This window comes from Pteropus alecto, unplaced genomic scaffold (assembly GCF_000325575.1).
Source record: "Pteropus alecto unplaced genomic scaffold, ASM32557v1 scaffold161, whole genome shotgun sequence".
NCBI lineage: Eukaryota > Metazoa > Chordata > Mammalia > Chiroptera > Pteropodidae > Pteropus > Pteropus alecto.
This window is the reverse complement of record NW_006432943.1, coordinates 8749758-8769141: the sequence shown is the minus strand read 5'-3', so window position 1 is coordinate 8769141 and position 19384 is coordinate 8749758. Positions and strand designations below refer to the sequence as shown.

Sequence of the window (19384 nt, the reverse complement as noted above, 5' to 3'; positions counted from 1 at the left end):
CCTATCCAAAATCCATTTCCCTTATTTTCTTGCTAACAGAAGCCCAGTTCTGCTGGCATGGTTACAGTGCACCTAAGCTGAGAGGCCAGTAAATCCTGTTTCCTGGTTTCTTGACTTCCCTTCTTGGTAAGGTAGCCATGTAACCCAGTTCTGGCTAATGAGAACTAAGGGAAGGCTGTTGCAGGGATACTGTGAAAGCTTTTTCTTTATTGATGTGGCAAGGGGCCTTCCTGTTGCCTTAAACACAGAAGAAATGTCTATGAAGGCAAAGGTATTATCATTATCTCCAGTTTTATAGATGAGGATGTTGTGTGGAGTGACTTGCCAGCAACAGTGCAGCTGTGTCAAAGAATCAGCATTTGAATCCAGAACCTGGCTTCAACACACTAAGAATGACAAAGCAGAAAAGGAGACTAAGTACCCAAGGGCATCGCTGAGCACAAACCAGCAAGTCTACCTCCAGACTTCTCATGCCAGACTCCAGTTTGGTCAGACTACTTTTAGATGCATATTCTTTTACTTGGGCAGAACGAACACATCTCTTGCCATATTTTAGACCATTTTACATGACAAGACTCCCAGAAGTGGGTTTGAATCAAAGGTTATGACTTTTTTGGCTCCTGATGAATACTACAAATTATGTTCCCTAAGAATTGTGCTGAGCACTTTTGCTAACACTTTGTACCGCTGGCTGGAGTAAGAGGGTCCCATCTAGCACTCCGTCAATAAACGAGTGGAAGAGAGTGGCTAAGAAGGCAAGATCACAACTACTCTGGCATATTTTCACATCAATCCCTTGTTTAAATGCATTCCCCTCTGATTTAAAAACATTTCACAAGGGTTAGTCTTCAGGCACCTTTATTCTCCAGTCTCAGATAAAGTTATTCTTATTCAATGACATATATAAAAACATGTACACTGTAAAAGATTAAGAAAGTAGAAAGAAGAATCTCACACATGATCCTAATACCAAAGAAAACCACATTTCATATTTGGCATACTTCCCCTTGGGCTTTTATTATTCTCTATTCTCTCATGTTTAATTGGATTATTCTATACATTTCTGTACTTTGTTCTTTTCATTTGTAAGCATTTCTTACTGTAAACATTTTAATGCTGCATAATATTCCATCATGTGGATAAATCATAGTTTAACCACCTCCATAGAGATCGAATTGATAAAACAATGAAAGCAGAATTTGCAGAAGGAAATAAGATTACCATATAAGGAGTGCCCTATACAAATATATGGTATTTAAATGGTACAGAATTAGCTGTGCTTTCTGTTCTCACTTGCATTTTTAAACAAGTGCAGACCAAAGACTATACTAAGAGAGAAAAGTTATTTCCTTACAAAAGAAAAAAGCCTCCATGTCAGTATCTTACCTTCCTATTCATATTCAATATTTTAAAATATATAATACATTCTAAAAGTACGTACACAATAATTTTTAGTTTTATTTTTATACAATGAAAGGATGTCACTTGGTAGAACAGTTTTTAAAAGTGTTTATCTAAAAGAGTTTGAAGAACAAATATTCCAACTGATTAAGCATTCTGGTTAAACAAAATTGCCATACAAGACTACATAGATTATAAATTTTCAAAGAATTAGAATATGAAGTATTGAAAAAATTTATATTAACCATAACCTTTAAAAACTGTACCAAATTTAAACCATAACATTTCTTTTATGATTCAGGAATATATCTCCTACTGCTGCTGTGGTCATCCTAAGCATGTTTGTCAGCAAACAGGCATTTCATCCTCCTGCCAGCAGGATGCCCCAGGCCTAGGCTGTGCTTTTTCTGATAGCTCTAGAAGTGGCCTTGTATTACAGTCATTTAGTAAGTCTATTCCCTTCAATGGATTCAGTTTCTACATGACACTAACATTGTGTTGGCAACCCACACAGCATCTAGCAGAGTGCTTTGCACATGGCGAGCATTCAGTATACACTTTTGTATTTCAAACTAGTTCACTCACAAATGAATGAGGGGTAAAACACATATCTGTAGCAACTGCAATTGTCATTTCAAGTAAATTCAACAAAAAATAAAATAAAAAGTGAATAGATATCTAATCTTTGATGAGCAATTTATTCAATGCTGCTTACTTTGTGGCAAATACCATGCTAAGTGCTTATAAACATTAGTTCTCAAAATTCTTAAAACAATCAATGAGGTAGGTTGTATTATATTTACAGAGAGAAAACAGATAGAGATTAAATCAGGTTTCAAATATTTGCTGAGCACTGAGGATATGGCAGGGAACAGACTGTCTTTTATGCAGCTTATTTTCTAATGGAACTTGCTAAGATCCCATACATTATATATCACCATTCTAGATTTATACATCTCTTTATATATATGATGAGCTTGGACAGTGTGAGTTCCTCCTAGAAATGGATCTACTTAGGGTTGACAAAAATTTGAAACCGAACAGCTGAAGCTGAGACTCTGGTGATTTCTTCAAGGTAAAAGTCACCCTGGAAGGTATGTCTGCCTTTGCTGGCAGCATTCAATCTTATGGGGATCTGATCTTCAAATTTAAATAGAAAATATTCTCAAGAGATTTATAAAATAATAAAAGGAATCCGATAGAAATAAGGTATTATGAGATTGAAGACATAAAACAGAGTTAAGACTGTACCTTTGTAAGCCAGATATTTTTCTATCTTGCATATAAACCTCAGTTAAGAGCAGAGTGAACCCATAGTAGAACAGAGGTCAGAACACAGACTGGACTCGGCCTCTTGGCATCTCAATGGGGTGGGAAAGTCCCTTGTAAGGATGAAATTTCCTGGACCATCACGATTCATGCAGCAGAACTGTGGACCCTAGCTGCTCTGCCATTTTGAATTTTATATATCTCTCTCTGGAGCTAGATACGTGAGAAGACAGCTCAAAAAATGCAAAAAGAGTAGCTTTTAATCTGAAACATTCAAATTTGCACCAGACACTTCCTGTGAAATGCTGAAGCTGCTGAGGTTGACTCCTGACAGTTCCCCTCATTAGGCCAGTGCAATTTAATCATTAATCCTCAAGGTCTTCACAACTAATGCCCAGTGATCTGGGGCATCCTGGGGCAAGTCACAAAGTTTCATTAAAATAAAACCGAAGTTGAACTCAGAAAGTGAACAGAAGATACTGGACAAAGAACAAGAAAAGTGGTTCTTAGAAACTTTATAATTCTGAGTGGGCACAAAATTGCTTTTTACTTTAAAGTAACATAGAAGCAATTTTTTCATCTACCACATTATCTAAAAAATCTGAGGTACAAGGCAATAAATTTTCTAAATACGACAACCTGCAAACAGAGAGAGTGACCAAGGCATTTTGTCTCCTGAAATTTACTCAAGCATACTTAGGGAAGAGAGACCAACACAGCCACTCAAGACATACAAGAGTACCTATCTGAGATCAGAAACCCTTTATGGACGGACACAAGGCAAACACTGGGCTGAAAATATTGCAGGGTAAAAAAAGGCTAAAGAAACCAGTTTGATTTCTTTTTCCTCTATAGAAGAATGAGCAACTCAAATGATAACCTAAAGACAATCAAAGATTACTATTTATACATAAGGCAATTTAGAAAGCAAGGATTTTACCTGGCATTCAAAGAAATGTTTAAATCTTTTGGATGGACTAAAAGAGCTAAATTGTCTACCCAAAATCTGTACAGCAGGGACCTGTTTTCAGCAGGTAAGCCTATTTACAAGTAAGAACCTCTTACTCTTGTAACATTGTCCTGTTGTGTTTCAAGGGGATATGTAACTCCTGTGCCCTGCGGAGTCCTGTAAGGCCTCTGCAACCCCACAGAAGTATGGACCTATCTCTACTAGAGAACTATTTACACTGCACTGTAAATACACATATATACACCTGTCCCCAAATCCCCCAAATAGGCTGTGAATGCCTTGAGTGAGGGATTATGGTCATTTTTATAACTATAGTGACAAATTAGCAGACATTCAATAATTTATCCTTTATATGAACACTAAATTTAGAAAATGATTTTATAATACCACTACTATTTGCATTTCAAACATCCCCATATTATCCATCTCCAAAATAAAAACACCAAATTGCTACTAAATTTACTTTGGTTTTTATAACACAGTACTTCTGGACTTCTTAATGTAAATAAGCATTCTTGATTTACTAATTTTCAGAGTAATGACATGAATTTAACATTCTCCTTGGAATGGAACACTTGCTTGTCCAGGTTACTTCATTCTTTTTCTCTTTTTCAAAAGTGCATCTCGCAGCGCCAACTGGAAGGTAAGAAAAAAATATCTAAACATGGTAACTCTTGGGTACCCCATGATACTAATTTGGTTACATGGAAGTGTACCAAAATGAAATCATTAAGTCAATAAATCATTCTGAAAAACTACAATTAGTGAAATATCCCATAGCAGATCAAATCTGTAACCAGGTTGGCAAAGCTCTTGACTGCTTTCACCCAACACTGGGGACAAAAGCTCGAAACTGGGGCAGTCACAAAATAGAGACTGGAGCATCACCTGTCCACAGGGATAATACACAGTACTTCTCTGGTCTATACAGCTCTTAATATTCTAGAGTTGAGGTGGAACACATTGTCTAAATTAAAGCCGACAGGAAAAATTTTTTTTCACGATCACCTTTTTCAAGATCATGTATATTTCACTAAATATGGCACTTAAGGACCATGTAAAGGCTTTTAAACAGCATTCAGCACTTGTGCAGATTTAAGATAACTCTATAATATATAATTTGGAATACAAAAAAATGTTCTCTTAGTTGAAGATTTTCAAATGGGTTTGTTTAATGCAGTAAATGAACTAAGAAAATTTTATAAGTCAGAAACATGGCGTAGTGAGAGACATCCCCAGATCTCTCCCCTTGAAACCACAATATGCTGAACATCTAAAACTCAACAAAAACACTCAATCTGCACACAAGCACATCTGAGCATGGGATCTGCGCCTAAGAGCTACCATAGGTTTCAAGTTATCATTTCCTCCAATCATGTTAACAAGTATTAACTATTTCTTAAAAATAAATAAATATAAAGCAACTATTAAAATAAAATTTTTACAGTAAATAAATATTAACACCTAATCTTTATAATGGCTCAAATATGAAGAAATTAATTCAGAATTAAAATCTTGACAATTGCGGTTTATGTCAAATATTATGGGCTAATTTGTAACCTGTTTAATTATTTTGTGTTTGCTGTATGTACAATAAAATGAAAGAATTAATTTTGTATTCTTTAGTGAATGGTGAATTATGTATTCCAATTCAACTGGTTCCAAGCTTTAATCCCCTGGATTCCTTCCCTAACCATAGGAGCTGGGTTCTTAAATTTGAAAATAAAGAGTTTAAAATCTGGAGAAAAAGAAGACCGCACGACCAATGTTCAAAGCGAACCTATGAAAGTCCTTATAAAGTGATATATGTCTCAGAAAAAAACAGAATATGAAATAAAAGATCATCAAGAATAAACCCAAATTAAAAAAATAACGGTCAACATACGTATCTTAAGTGATGATGGATAATATTCCATTAATTCCTAAGCACCACTCTTGGATTCCTAGAAACTTCTTAAGATTGCTAGCTTTTGAATTTTATTAAGATATGTGTTCATTTTTGGGGGGGGAGGGTGAGGTGGTAACTTGCCTGGTTCTACATTTAAAGATTCAAATTTTTTAAATTTTATGATTTTAAGTTATTGACTCCTTGCCTTTAGCTCATATCTGGGTCTTGATATTTCTTTGTAGATAGGCAGAATAGCTGGGGCACTTGAAGTAGAAAAAAAATCAAGAAGTTCATTTTAACTTAATCTGCACAACTAAGGAGGTATTTCTCAAATTCGTCTGTGTCTTATTTTCTCATCTGTAAAACTGGTTTAATCACAGTACCTGTTCATATTGTTGTATGCTGATTAAATTAACATACTAACAATGAACAAAGTCAAGCTTCGCTATTATGACAAAAAAGCATGCTAAAAAAACAGAGGAAAGATGTAGGGAGCACAGGAATACCCTTTGCTAAACTGTAGCAAGGTCACAGAAACCTCATAATGACGCAAAGCCTACCAACTATTACTCAACTATAAACTCTCACAAAGGGCTGGTGAAGGATAAATTCATGGAATTAATCAATTCAACTATGAATTTAAACGGAGCTGGGAAAATTTTAAATCTTAAATGGCACCTTTCCTTTCACCTCAATTTCAACACCTTCTATGCGAATGCTGTCACTTTACTATTTACATAATATTAAACACAGTTTAGAACTAGAAAGATTAAATAAACAGGCAGACTTTAAAGGGCACCTTAATTCCGTTAACACTGATTTGGTTCCCTCACAGACAGAGCACTGCCCTGGAGAGCTGACCATTACATTCAGGCCGGGAAGGCTGGTCCTGGCCTAGCATTTTAGAACACGGGTTCAGAATGTAGGACTACTTTACCCTTGACCTGATTCTCTGGAGATTTTTCAGAATACAGTTTGATACACACTGGTACACCTCCAGAAGAAAAAGACATTAAAACATAAATTTATTTTACTATAGTAAATTACTGATATAAGCAAGCCCAGCAGAGGAATAACCATCGAAGACTGAAAATGGATAAAATGAAATCTCAAAGGCCTATAAACATAAAGGCTTTGCAAAGGGGCACACAGAGAAAGGATCATATCAACAACAAAACTATTTATTTTGCACTGCTTTACAAAAATTGTTTGAGATACTACGAACATAATTCTTGCTTTAAAATAAAAGTACCAGACATAAATAAGCACTCAAAAACTCAGTTCATTTTGATATTTCACATAAGAAATTGCTGAGAATTTTAGCAAGGGAATGCACCTGAGAAATCATCTAGCTTGCACCCTTTTACTTTTTTAGAGAAGAAAATTAGACTCCCCTTTGGTCACACAGATGAATCTCAACCAAGTCAGGTTTAGGATTTACATGCCCTGACTACCTTCCACCTCTCCAATAACACTCCCTTATTTATCTTGAGACACACACAATACAAGGTCTTTGAAAGGCACAGGTCCAACTCAAATGTAAGAGTCTTAGAACGACAATACTATTATAGCCATTCAAGCTTCAAGTTGAACTCACCTGCTTTTCTCGGAAGGAACGCTTATTTTTTGAGCGGACATTATGACTATACCGCATCATCATAAAGTTTTTCTGTTTTTTCTTCTCTTTATTTGTGGAACTGGAAAATGGATTCATTTTGGTCTTCTTCCTCACAAATTCTTTTCGGTTTGTCTTTCCAGCCTATCAGCACACACACACGCACAAACAGTTCAAGAGTTATCTAATCAATATACACGTCTCCTCTGTGCCAGGTACTCTACTGAAAGGCAAGGAATGGAAAATGGTCCTTGCTCCCCAGCAACTCAGTCCAGGGGAAAATGGACCATGATGTGTTATAATGGGGCTAGGGGAGCTCAGTGGAGTCATAATTCAGTCTGATGAGATCTGAGGAGCTTCTTAGAAAGGGATATCCGTTAGCTGTTTTTTGCAGGACAAAGGCATTCGTGGTGGAGGAAAGATGAAGGGTAAAGCATTTCAAGAAGTAGAGATAGTATATGTAAAGGTGTGGAGGAAAAAGAACATGGGTTTTTAAACTTATCTAAACAGGTACAAATGGAATGCAAAGGGTGATGTGGAGCCAGTATGGGATGGTGCCTAAAATAATCAAAGGTATAGACAATGAAGCTGGAACTGAAGGCAGGGCGCAATCACAGTCATGTACTTGCCAGAGGCAGACTCCAACTGTCTCTGGCTTTTCATTAATGACTGTAAACATTGCTCTGCTTTTCTAAAGACTTTGATAAATGTAATGAGCCTCTTCAATACCATGAACATGTAATAGTGCTTTTCTGTGCTCTCTAACAGGTTTCAGGCGGTGGTTACATGGCTATCTAGTTGTTAAAACTCATCTAACCAAACATCTCATATCTGTGAGTTTAATTCTATGTTCATTATACCTTTATTTATAACATTAAAATAAAATATTGCCATTCTGTGCCTACATAAGTTCTGGATCATATTTCATTTCTTTGCTTTCTGTTTCAAGGACTAGGGAATGGCAGGTCTCACTCACCATTGCAGTTGCTAGTCTTGTCTCCTTGTCAGACTTAGGCTTTTTATGAAGTCGTTCAATGTCCCGAAGAGAAAGTAACTCACCCCTGGGATGAAGGAATAAATATATCATAAAACAAGGACAAAATTCATTTCCCTAATACTTTCATTACCATGTGAGTTGACTGAAGACCTTGTATATGTGCCGCTGTACCTGGGCTCTTCATCACTGTCTATTTCGATATATTTCCTCTTTTGGGCTTTCCCAGGAGCAGCGTCAAGTTCTTTCCTCATTTGGGCCAGACGGATTTTCTGGAAGTCTTCCTGAGTTAAAACTCGGCTGGTGCTCACAGCTGCAGCTTTGGCTTTCCGCTCCTCCATGGGCATGTTATGCAGCTTCTCGGACTTGAGAGCACACAACAAAGGCTTACATTGGCTACGAGCTCACGTGAGAGCTTAAGACCCCCAACAAGGCCCAGGATAAATTAAGTCTTAGCAAATATCAGAGTGATGCGCTAGTAGAAGGAAACTTTGAGACTTACAATTTCTTGCTGTTCTTCATCGGAGGAGTGGTGCACGTCGACCCACTCACCATCATCATCTGCTCCCTCGCTGAGACTAGCACTTTCCCACCCATCTGTGTGAGAAAGAACACACTGTGGGTGCTATCATTTTAGGTTGTGTACTCATGGTAAATTGAGATAAATCAAGCAAAAGAAAAGTAAGGTTATGATCCTCAAATAAATGCTCTATGGACCAACAATTGAGCAATATTTATTGTTAAATAAGCCACATCAATTTAATTAATTTAAAGAACGGGAAATAAGCACTGACCAAGTATCTACCCTGAGCCAAAACCTTAAAATCACTTCCTCTAACCATCACAAATCAGCAGAGGAGGAACTGAGTCAAATAACCTGCCCTAAGCCGCCACACAGTTACAAAATGTTGCCTACAATGAAATCATAAAAAACCATGTTTGATTTTGGAGCCCACATTTTTTTCTACCAAACCGTGTCCATCAAAACTGCACTTGTACATTTATCTTGGCCACACAGCAAGTATCTAACTCATCCAAGCATGTTAATACATATTTAAAATAAAAACTAGTTATTAATAGTCACTTAGACTGAGGTAGAAGATTTTGGATGTAATGGAACCTTGTAGACACCTCAATACAGAGGTATTAGTCTCCATTATTTTACCACTCCTCACTTATATTTCAAGGTAAAGTTCACAGGTCACCATCTCCCTGAGGCCTTTTTTGAACCTCTAAGGTAGATCTGACTTCTTTCCTGCCCTATGCACCACTCAATCATAAATCCTCTTAACACTTTATTGCTCAGCTCTTTATGAATGCCCTCAAAGGCATAAACCATATCATTCATCTTTGCATTGACAGTGACTAGCCCATAGCTAATGCTTAAGAAAGCTATTGAAATAATGAAGGAACAAGAAGAAGACAGGACTCTAGCAACCATGTAATAAAGGCTGACCCCAGAAATCAGAATAGAGTTTCTTAAACATTCTTCGACAAGTTCAACAAACATCCTCCTTCAATGGGAAAATCTTGGAGAACTGCTAAGGACTAATCCTCATCATTTTTTGCTAGGCAACAATCAAAAAACCATTATCTTTCCCAAATGCCCAGCACATCTTTGATAAGGGGCAGCCAATCTGAAGGACATGAAAAGACAACTCGTACACTATAATGTAAGTCTCCTAAGAACAAGAACCATGTTTTAGCTCTAATGCTGGTAACAGTGCTTGGTCCATAGTCATTGCTCAATAAATATCTCCTGATTGAATGTTCAAACAGCAAACAGAATTCAAGGTCAACAGAGATATAGGAGTGATTTTTTTCTGAATAATGATGAAATAAAAATGAACCTTCATCATTTTCAGCATTCTCTTCTTCTTTTTCAACTTCCAGAATTTCTGCTCCTGGAATGTAATCTTTAGCATCTAATTCTCCATATTCTTGCACTCTTGCTTCTATGGAGGCCTCTGTAGGCTTACCCTAAAGGAAAGGAAATTGTTTTTAACAAAGTCCTTAGATTGCAAAACATTATTCATGAAAAGGATTCTCTACAATTATGAATTTAGAAGAATCACACACACACACACACACACACACACACACACAAATGGAAGCAATCGAATAACAATAATGGTTCACTTATGCCTTGGGTCAAAGTAAATCTCCCAGCCAGAACTCTGCCCACTATTTTCTTGCTCTCTTCCAGTTTCCAGATCAGGAAACTGGAAGTTATTAGAGAATAACTGTTATAATTATTAAGTCCTGAGATCACCATTTCTCTTCCGCCGCAACTCCAAAGAGGTGGTACCTCGCTGGGGAATAGCCTGTTCAATAATGGCATCAGGTACTGACTGATCTCTGGAATTCCAATTTGTGAATGAGGTCAAAAGCTTTCAAGAGAACCAGCCTGACTGGCTTATAAGACTCAGTCATCATCAAAGAGCATATGCCAACTACAAAATATTTAAGGTAATGATATCCAATCAATTGTATTCTAAACTTACAGAATAAAACTACACATATCACCAATACTCATAATGAAGTACCACAAATACTAAAACTCAAATTTTAAGAAATTACTCTTATCTTCCGAGATCATAACCTTTAGATCAACATATGCATGCTCTGCCTACCCGAAATTTCTTCTGCAACATCTGAGGATTCAGTGTTCGGAAGAGATGAATCAAAGTTCTAGCGGACATCATCACATCTATAAAATAATAATTTATTAGAAACTCCAGAACAAAGAGTCTATTGAGATAAAAAATGAATCATTCTATATGCAACTTACTCTTATCTTTGTGTGTTTTATACTGAGCCAGGTCTTGGAGAAGTTCTTCAGTCATGGCTAGAGGACATCGAGCTGTTATCTCCTTTATAGCATTGATTCTAGAAAAGGAAAAATGAATTAAAAAAAATTAAACAGTAATTTTAATCAAAGGTTTCCTAAAAGGTTAAAAATCAAAAGGAACAGAAGTTGGGTTTTATAGGGCTTAGGTCTCTAAAACTGCAGTATGGTAGAGACTGTGAGGGACTGCAGCCTTAGAGGGCTTTTGCTAGTTTATTGCCATTTCCTCCACTAGTGGAATAAGAAACAGTTATCTTCTTTGTAAAGTAAATAATGGTGGCATTTACTTACCAACTCTAAGAGGAGGAGGGATTAGATCAAATAAGTAAAGTTAAAGGTCTTTAGGACTGTTATCGCAGCAATAATTACATAAAAAGCAGCTCTTCACATACCACTTAGTTATTAGGACAGATCAGACAATCCTTAAACCGGTGCTCACACTTGTTAAGTGTTTCTGAATGAATCAGAAGGGCCAGTGCACTGTCTAGAGATTAAAGAGTGATTCGATAACAATTCATTTGTTCCAAGGGAAGATAGGAATTTATGGTAGGAAAGAAGAGAAAAACACTTTGATTTCTAAACAGTCTTTCATTTCAAACAGTAATGCTAGTAGAAAAACAAAATGTTGATTAGAAAAACAAAATATCTTTTCTCTGGCTTCCTCCTCAAAATTCTGACCAATAAAATAAAAATACCAAACCTCTTGAGAAGACAGTATATTTTAAACTGCTTTCCTATAGGCCACAGTACCATTTAAAATCTTACATCTTGGTCATCTAAAGCAGTGATCCCCAACCGTTTTGACACCAAGGACTGGTGCTCCTAAGAGATTCTAATGCCTGATGATCTAAGATGGAGCTGAGGCGGTGATGGTAGCGCTGAGGAGCAGCTGCAAATACAAATGCAGCTTCGCTGCTGGCCTGCCGCTCACCTCCTGCTGTGCGGCAGGTTCCTAAGAATCCTAGGGGTTGGGGATCCCTGATCTAAAGCAAACTTAGTACATTAAAAACACATCCAGTGCCTCCAGCCACATTCTACATACCCTACTGTCATGACTTCTCCAGAGTTCTTGTCCGTAACAAAATTGTTGGCCACAGTCATGAGCAATGACTGAATGATCTGAATTGGGAATAAAAGAAAAGAGTGCTGGAGCAATGTCTGTACCTACTCAAACATTTGAGGATAAAGAATAATAGATTATTCGTAGTAGGAAAACAGCATTCTATCTTTGGTTTGGGAGCTAGAAGTAATCAAGACTGAGGAAGACAGGTAAAAATAACTCCATTCTGCGCTTTAGTATTCTTTGCTATCCTTGGATTAAATTTTGCTCTCCTTTAATCTTATTTTTCAACATGAATTAAAGAAATTGCTCCTACCCAGGATAATCCAATCCAAATACTGTTTTAATCAAAGAAAGGAATTATCAGTTTTGAAAAATAATCTATATAGATTTACTGATACTCCTGTCCTATCATACGACTTGACAAATGAAATTGGAATTCTCAACAATTTGTTCAACTTCACTTTCCATAGTAATTTTTTTGTTTGTTTCTGTAACCAAACTTCTGTGTATATCTCCTCAAGAGTTAGTGTCTTTTCTAGTCATTTAAAAAAAGGCGGGGAAGGGGGGCAGTAATCCTTGTGGGAAAAGCCAACATGATATACTTAATAGTGGCATTGCTGTGCATGCACGAGATCTAGACAGAAGGTTTAAGAGTTCTCAACTCAAGTGTGCTCATGGCTCACTGCTTCTGCATGTACCAAATTGCAATCCTTTCTGTTTCGGTAATAAATCCTTTTAGGTGATGAAAAAAAGAAAGAGTTCTCACCTCTGGGGGTACTAAGTGATGAGATGCTTGTGCAGCAAACAGAAGGATCTTTGTTACTTCTGAAAATATAAGAGATCAGAAAGGTCATAGTCAGTTTATTGTTCTGCCTCTCAGGACTATAATAAACATGGTGAGCATATTCTGGCCTTAATGCTATTGCTGCTTATTCCACCTGGAATACCCAACCCCCAGATATCTGCATGGCTCACTCCCTTGCTTCTTTCAAGTCCCTGATCAATTGCTGCCTTATCAAAATGTCTTTCCTGGCCACATATTCTAAAATAGAACCTGCCCCAGCATTCCCTGTTGTCCTTACTCTGCTTCCTTCTTCCCCAAAATACTTATCTTCACCTGGACATGTTATATAGAGCATTCTCTGGATCTCCTAGAATGGAAGCCCTGTGAAGGTCAGGATGTTGCTTTGTGTCCACTGTGGAATTCTTATTATCTAATGTAGTGCTTAGCCTAGAAGCACTAAACAAATGAATACAAACATACATGTATACACACACTCTCCCTTAAAAGGGGAAGTATATACATAAAAACAAAACCTTTAGCTACAGAAGTGAAATGAATCCTAACTTGCCATTTGTTTGCTGACTGACCTTGGGTTTTTTTTTTCTTTCTATACCTCACAGGACTGAAGTGAGGATTAGATGAGATGATGCATATAAAACACTTAGCATGGTGCTTGACTCATGTTAGATGTTCAATAAAGGTTTGTTTCCTTCCTACCTTAGTTCAAGTTCAAAGGTAAAAACAACCATCTCTTCTTTCCTGCTTTTATGTTGTTTTTAATTGAGAATACAGAACAATGAGAGCAGTAAGATACAATCCTGATATCCATTACAAAGTTACAGTAAAAGGTTAAACTTTTTTTTTAGCATTTTTCCACTAGTATTTATGGTCTTATAATAGTCCCGCTTTATCTACAGGGGATACATTCCAAGACACCCACTGGATGCCTGAAGCCATGGATAGTACCGAACCCTATATATAGGAAATTTTTTCCTATACATACATAGCTATCGTAAAGCTTAATTTATAAATCAGGCACAATAAAAGATTAACAACAATAATAATAAAAGTTATGTGAGTGTGGTGTCTCTTTCTCTCTCAAAATATCTTACTGTACTGCACTTACCTTTCTGCTTAAGGGAAGCACTTTATGGCTTCCCTTTGGCATATCCAAATTGCCAGCATCTCTACTCTTGCAATCTGGGGCCATTACTAAGTAAAATAAATGTTACCTGAACACAAGCACTGTGATACTGAGATAGTCAATCTGATAACTGAGGCAGCTATTCAGTGAACTAATGGGCAGGGAGCACATACAGCGTGAATATGCTAGACAAAGGGATGATTCATGTCCTGGATGGGATGGAGCTGGACAACAAGAGATGTCATTACGTTCCTCAGAATATCATTAAATTTAAAACTTATGAACTGTTTACTTCTAGAATTTTCCATTTTATATTTTTGGACTGCAGTTGACCACATAATTGAAACCAACTGGAAATGGGGCACTAGTGTACAAAAAGGCTTGCTTTGAGAAACCAAATTGTTTTTTGTTTTTCCCAAAAATAATTGTTAAAGTTGATGAGCAGAACAAGTACCTTATGGCAGATTTTGGAAAACCTAAGGGTTTCTTTCTCCTTCCCTAAAACAGAACACACTTCATTCCTAACTCTTGTCTTTAGTAATTCCAGAAAAAAAGACTCTGGATGGTTATTTGTACCCAAGGCCACCAAAGAAACCTGGCAAGTAGGAGGCTTACCTCTTTGGTGGGGCTGCAGAAACCTTTGCACAAAGGGATAAAAGTTGAAGAGGAAAAGCTGTGCAAAAAAGAATGCACTGATTTTAATACATATATAACTGAAGTTACAGAGTTTAATTTCCCCCTAATACAATTACATCACCAAGCTCAACTAGTTGGGAATCATTTTTTACTTTTATTTTTTCTCAACAAGCATTCATGCCCTAGGATGATTCAATGTGCTGTTTCAACCAAGGAAAGGAAGGCTATGATACTATCCTCATTATGTAAAGGAATAAGAAAGTGTATACAGAATAAACCAGGGGGAAAAAGGCAGCCAAAATGCAACATTCTTCTACTTTTAAAATTGGTGTGGCTATGGATCTAATTTTTTAGTCTTTAAAAATAAAGAGGATTATAGGAAGGAACAGCATTGATATTAAAGCTCCAAAGCAATTGGCAAAATAGTAAGTCAAATCTGAATCACATCTAATATAATCTGATCACAAAAAACCCTCCCAGTTCTGATTTTATTATTGGATACCAATCTAACCACACTGGAGGAATCACTCTCAGTTCTTTTTAGAGAGAAAACACTACCCCTTTGGAGGCTACCTAAATAAAGGTAGCATGGGTCCAGTCATTAAAGCAAATGCAATCTTTGACTTCAAGAGAAACTTTTGTGATGGACTGGTCTTTTTCAAAGTTCATGTGTGAGAATACATTAATTTTTTCTATTTTGGCCACAGAGCAAAACCAGGGCCAGAGAAGAAACAGGGAAGACGTGGGATCGATATAAAGATGTATATTCAATTATAGTTAGTTTTGAAACTCTGGTATCATTTCCATCAAATCGTATTTAAATTACAAATTGCTTCTGCTTTCCTATCAAGCTCAAATTCAGGTATGACATGAAATTACTTTCACAAATGTAACCAGAATTGACTTGCTAATTCTGCTTTAGAACTGCAGCCTATGGAAAAAAGGCAATTTATTCTTTAAATGTTATTCTTAAAGAAATGACTGCCTTCACTCATATATACTTTCATTTTTAACTTGACATATGTCTATACTGTTTGATTTCAATAAACAAGACTGTTTTACTTTAAAAAGTTTTTTTGGAAGGAAATTAACACACTCAATGATGTTTAGAGCAGCATTAGTCACAAAAGCAAAATAGGGAACAACCTCAATGGTCATTTCTTTATGGCCTAAATTTTGGGAATCTCGCCTTTTTTACAATGGCAGTTAGTCTAGCAGTATATGACAGTATATGTGAAGTTTCCATATGTATACTTAATATAAATACATTACACTACCAAGGAGCTTCTGCAAACTAATTTAATATTAAATAAATGACCAGAGAATTCAGGTTTGCAAACATAATAATCTACTAGAGTGGTCTGGAAGTCAGGAAGGCTATGGATATATAAACTGCAAAATGCAGTAATGGTGGATAAAAATATGTGGGTTATGTTGGCTCAGAAAAATGTATATGTGAAACAAAGTTGAATAAAAAGAAAGTAGAAAAATACAACACAAAATAGTCTGTCCATAAACCAAATATATGTACAATTTAACATCCATTCATATTGATAAGAAAATGATAAAAATGGCTATTTTCAGAAAGAAAGACTATTTTTCTGTAAGTTATGTGCATTTAAATGGTTTCTGGGAATAAAATTAAGCCACTGCTCTATCTTAATGACTTTCCTTTTACCAAGAATAATTTTACTTCTAATATTCACCAAGAGAAACATAATGTAATTCAAACCTCGTGAATTCCCACCAATCTGGAGATGAGGTTCATGAGCATCATCTTCACTTCAAATCTCTCCTTAGAGCTCTCTAGCTGCTTTAGCAGTTTTTCTGCAAAATCTAGAAAAGAGAGTATCAGAGAAGTACACTGTGGGTCCATGGTCCGCACATTATCTAACGCTAGAGAGAAAGACAGTAAGATCAGCAACTCTGGTGTGGCTGTGCCTGAAATCACTCTGCCGAAACGGGATGGTAAAAATACCAAGAATGACAAAAAGTGAAAAGATTCACATATAGATAAATAAAACTTCAATGGTGCCCAAAGTTAAGTCTTAAGGATTCCCAAGATTTTTAGCATCCTTATCTTGGGTGACTGCTTGATAGGTGTTTCACTTAACAGTTCTCTAGAGCCTTGCTCCTCAAAGTGTGGTCTGCAGACCACCAGTAGCTGGTCTACACGGTAGTTTGTTAGACATACAGAATCACCTGACCTCCTGAATCAGACACTTTAACAGGATCTCCATGTGATTTTTATGTACACAATTACAGTTTAAGAAACACTAAGAGAGGTCAACAAACACTGCTGTACATTAGAGCAGCAGTCCCCAGGGACTGGTGCTACTATGAGAATCTAATGCCTGATGGTCTGAGGTGGAGCTGAGGCGATAATGCTAGCGCTGGGAAACGGCTGCAAATACAGACAAAGCTTCGCTGGCTCGACCGCCACTAACCTCCTAATGCGGCCCAGTTCCTAACAGGCCACAAATCAGTATCAGTCCACAGTCCAGGGTTTGGGGACCCCTGCATTAGAGTACAGAGAGCGTTTAAAAGTTCCAGTGCTCAGCTGCACCCCATACCAACTAATCGGAGTCTGGGGATGGCAGGCCCCGAACACCAATATAGTTTTATAAATTCCTTAGGCGATTCCAACGTGCACTCTAGTTTGAGAACTAGTATTCTAGAGAACAGGTTTCCCAAACTGTTGGCTTCCACACATCAGTTTTAAAAAAAAGGATCAATAAAAGATTCTGAATTTTTCCTTTGGTCAAGTACAATGTCCTACCACTACTGTGTTGTTAAAGACATGAATCACAGAGAGCTATTCTTCCATATTTTTCTTATTTTGCTGTGGACTGGCAGTCACCGCTTTTGAACAAAATTCTCTAGGTTACAATAAACTAATAACAACTAAGTATTGTCTCTTAAGTGCTAGTTATCTTATATTTTCTGGTAACTCAGAAGGTAAGAAACTAAACAGGCAGAGGTAAGGCCAACAGGGAACTTGGGAACTCATCATTATAGTACCTTGGGGATCATGAATTAAGTGAATAGCTGAAAAGTTAAACACCTCTGGTTTTTTCTTCTTCTTTTGTTTCTGAAAGACAAGGAGAGGAAAAACATTTACATTCTGAATTACAGTGATGAGGTGCTTGGGGTTAAATGTGCTAATGTGCTAAATGCTATCATCAAACCCATCATACTATTTAAAAAGAAAAAATCTTTGTTCTAAAAACCTTTCTTTCAACTAGACAAATTAAAGGTGGTTTTTGTCTTTTAAGATTAAACCTTGGGAATTTTCCACCTATGAGCACCTGTGAGAATTTAAAAAATTTGAAAATATAAGCATTATAAATTACATAGGACCAAACTAATGATTTTCAGAGTACTTGTTACTCTTCTGTAGACATAGCTAGCAAAGATAACCTAATACAGGCCATCTTGATCAGAATAAGTGAAAAGTAAATTTAATCAAATGAATTTACTCAAGTTACAGATTTTGCTAGAGCTGAAAACATTTACTAGTCTAAAAAAATTAGTGCTTAAAAATTCATTATACATTTCTAATCTTTTAAAAATGCTATTTCTTTATTTCAAATTCTTAAAAGCTTTTGCTAAAAAACACATATTCTGCATCCCCATGATTCCTACCTCATTTCCCAGGTACAAGTCTCACCTTGAGCACTTTCATAGCCTTTTCCAATCTTTTCTTGTGTTTAGAGCTTTTCTTCCCTGTGGCATACTGCACTAGCAGATCTCTTGCTGTTGGTCCTTCATCCTGAAGAAGAAACTACTTTGTAAAATGGTAAACAAGGAAAATCTGCACAGAAGCAAAGAGTAATCCTTTCAACCACTTCTTTGTAATTATATTCTCTGCACCGTTATTAAATGAACATAACTTTTAAAAATTCAGTAAAAAAGTATTTGCCCATGTGCACATACAAAGATTTTCATTGCAGCACTGATTTTTGTTTTTAATTTATATTGAAGTATAATATATAAACAGAACACAAGTTTGCTTTTATTTGAAAAAAGAAATTGCAAAGAAATATTTATCAATAACAAAATGCTTAAACTATAATATATTCACATTCTGAAATACTACATGAAGGTTAAAAGGATGAGGTAGATTTATATGTACTAATGGAAGATCTAAATGAATTGGTACACTTATGTATATATATATACATATACATTATATATATATACACACAAACACAAAGAAAGCAAATTGCAGAATAACATATATTAATTACATATTTTAAAAACCTACTACACACATAAGACAATCCATATATAAATGCATGAGAAACTGAATGGTTATCTGTGAAGAAGGAACTGGGAAGTGGAAATAGGACAAGGTCAAGAAAACATATATAAAATCCGACATTTTTTATCTAAAGAAGAAATACAGATGGCCAATAGACATATGAAAAGATGCTCAGGGTCACTAATCATCAGAGAAATGCAAATTAAAACCACAATGAGATATCACCTCACACCTGTCAGAATGGCTATCATCAATAAATCAAAGAACAAGAAGTGTTTGCAAGGATGTGAAGAAGAGAGAACCCTCATATACTGTTGGTGGGATTGCAAACTGGTACAGCCACCATGAAAAACAGTCTGGAGGTTTCTCAAAAAATTAAAAATAGAACTACCTTTTGACTCAGCAATTGCACTTCTGGGTATTTATCCAAAGAAAACCAAAACAACCATTCATAAAAATATATGCACCCCTATGTTTATGGCAGCACTATTTACAATAGCCAAGATAT

General features: G+C 36.3%; 1 protein-coding gene across 1 annotated transcript in view; it reads right to left on the bottom strand.

Annotated features, from left to right (window-relative positions):
* Positions 1 to 841: 841 nt before the first annotated feature.
* SDAD1 (SDA1 domain containing 1) overlaps positions 842 to 19384 on the bottom strand; it is a 29962-nt gene continuing 11419 nt past the window's right edge. Inside the window, exons 9-22 of the mRNA XM_006907640.3 lie at positions 18283 to 18384; positions 17634 to 17703; positions 16345 to 16448; positions 14592 to 14649; positions 12815 to 12873; positions 12028 to 12104; positions 10929 to 11026; positions 10771 to 10847; positions 9988 to 10117; positions 8640 to 8734; positions 8312 to 8502; positions 8120 to 8204; positions 7126 to 7287; positions 842 to 4276 (exon numbers count right to left, since the gene is read on the bottom strand). Coding sequence (XP_006907702.1) covers positions 4229 to 4276; positions 7126 to 7287; positions 8120 to 8204; positions 8312 to 8502; positions 8640 to 8734; positions 9988 to 10117; positions 10771 to 10847; positions 10929 to 11026; positions 12028 to 12104; positions 12815 to 12873; positions 14592 to 14649; positions 16345 to 16448; positions 17634 to 17703; positions 18283 to 18384 — 1356 coding nt within the window. The 3' untranslated portion in view covers positions 842 to 4228. The remainder of the gene's footprint in view (positions 4277 to 7125; positions 7288 to 8119; positions 8205 to 8311; positions 8503 to 8639; positions 8735 to 9987; positions 10118 to 10770; positions 10848 to 10928; positions 11027 to 12027; positions 12105 to 12814; positions 12874 to 14591; positions 14650 to 16344; positions 16449 to 17633; positions 17704 to 18282; positions 18385 to 19384) is intronic.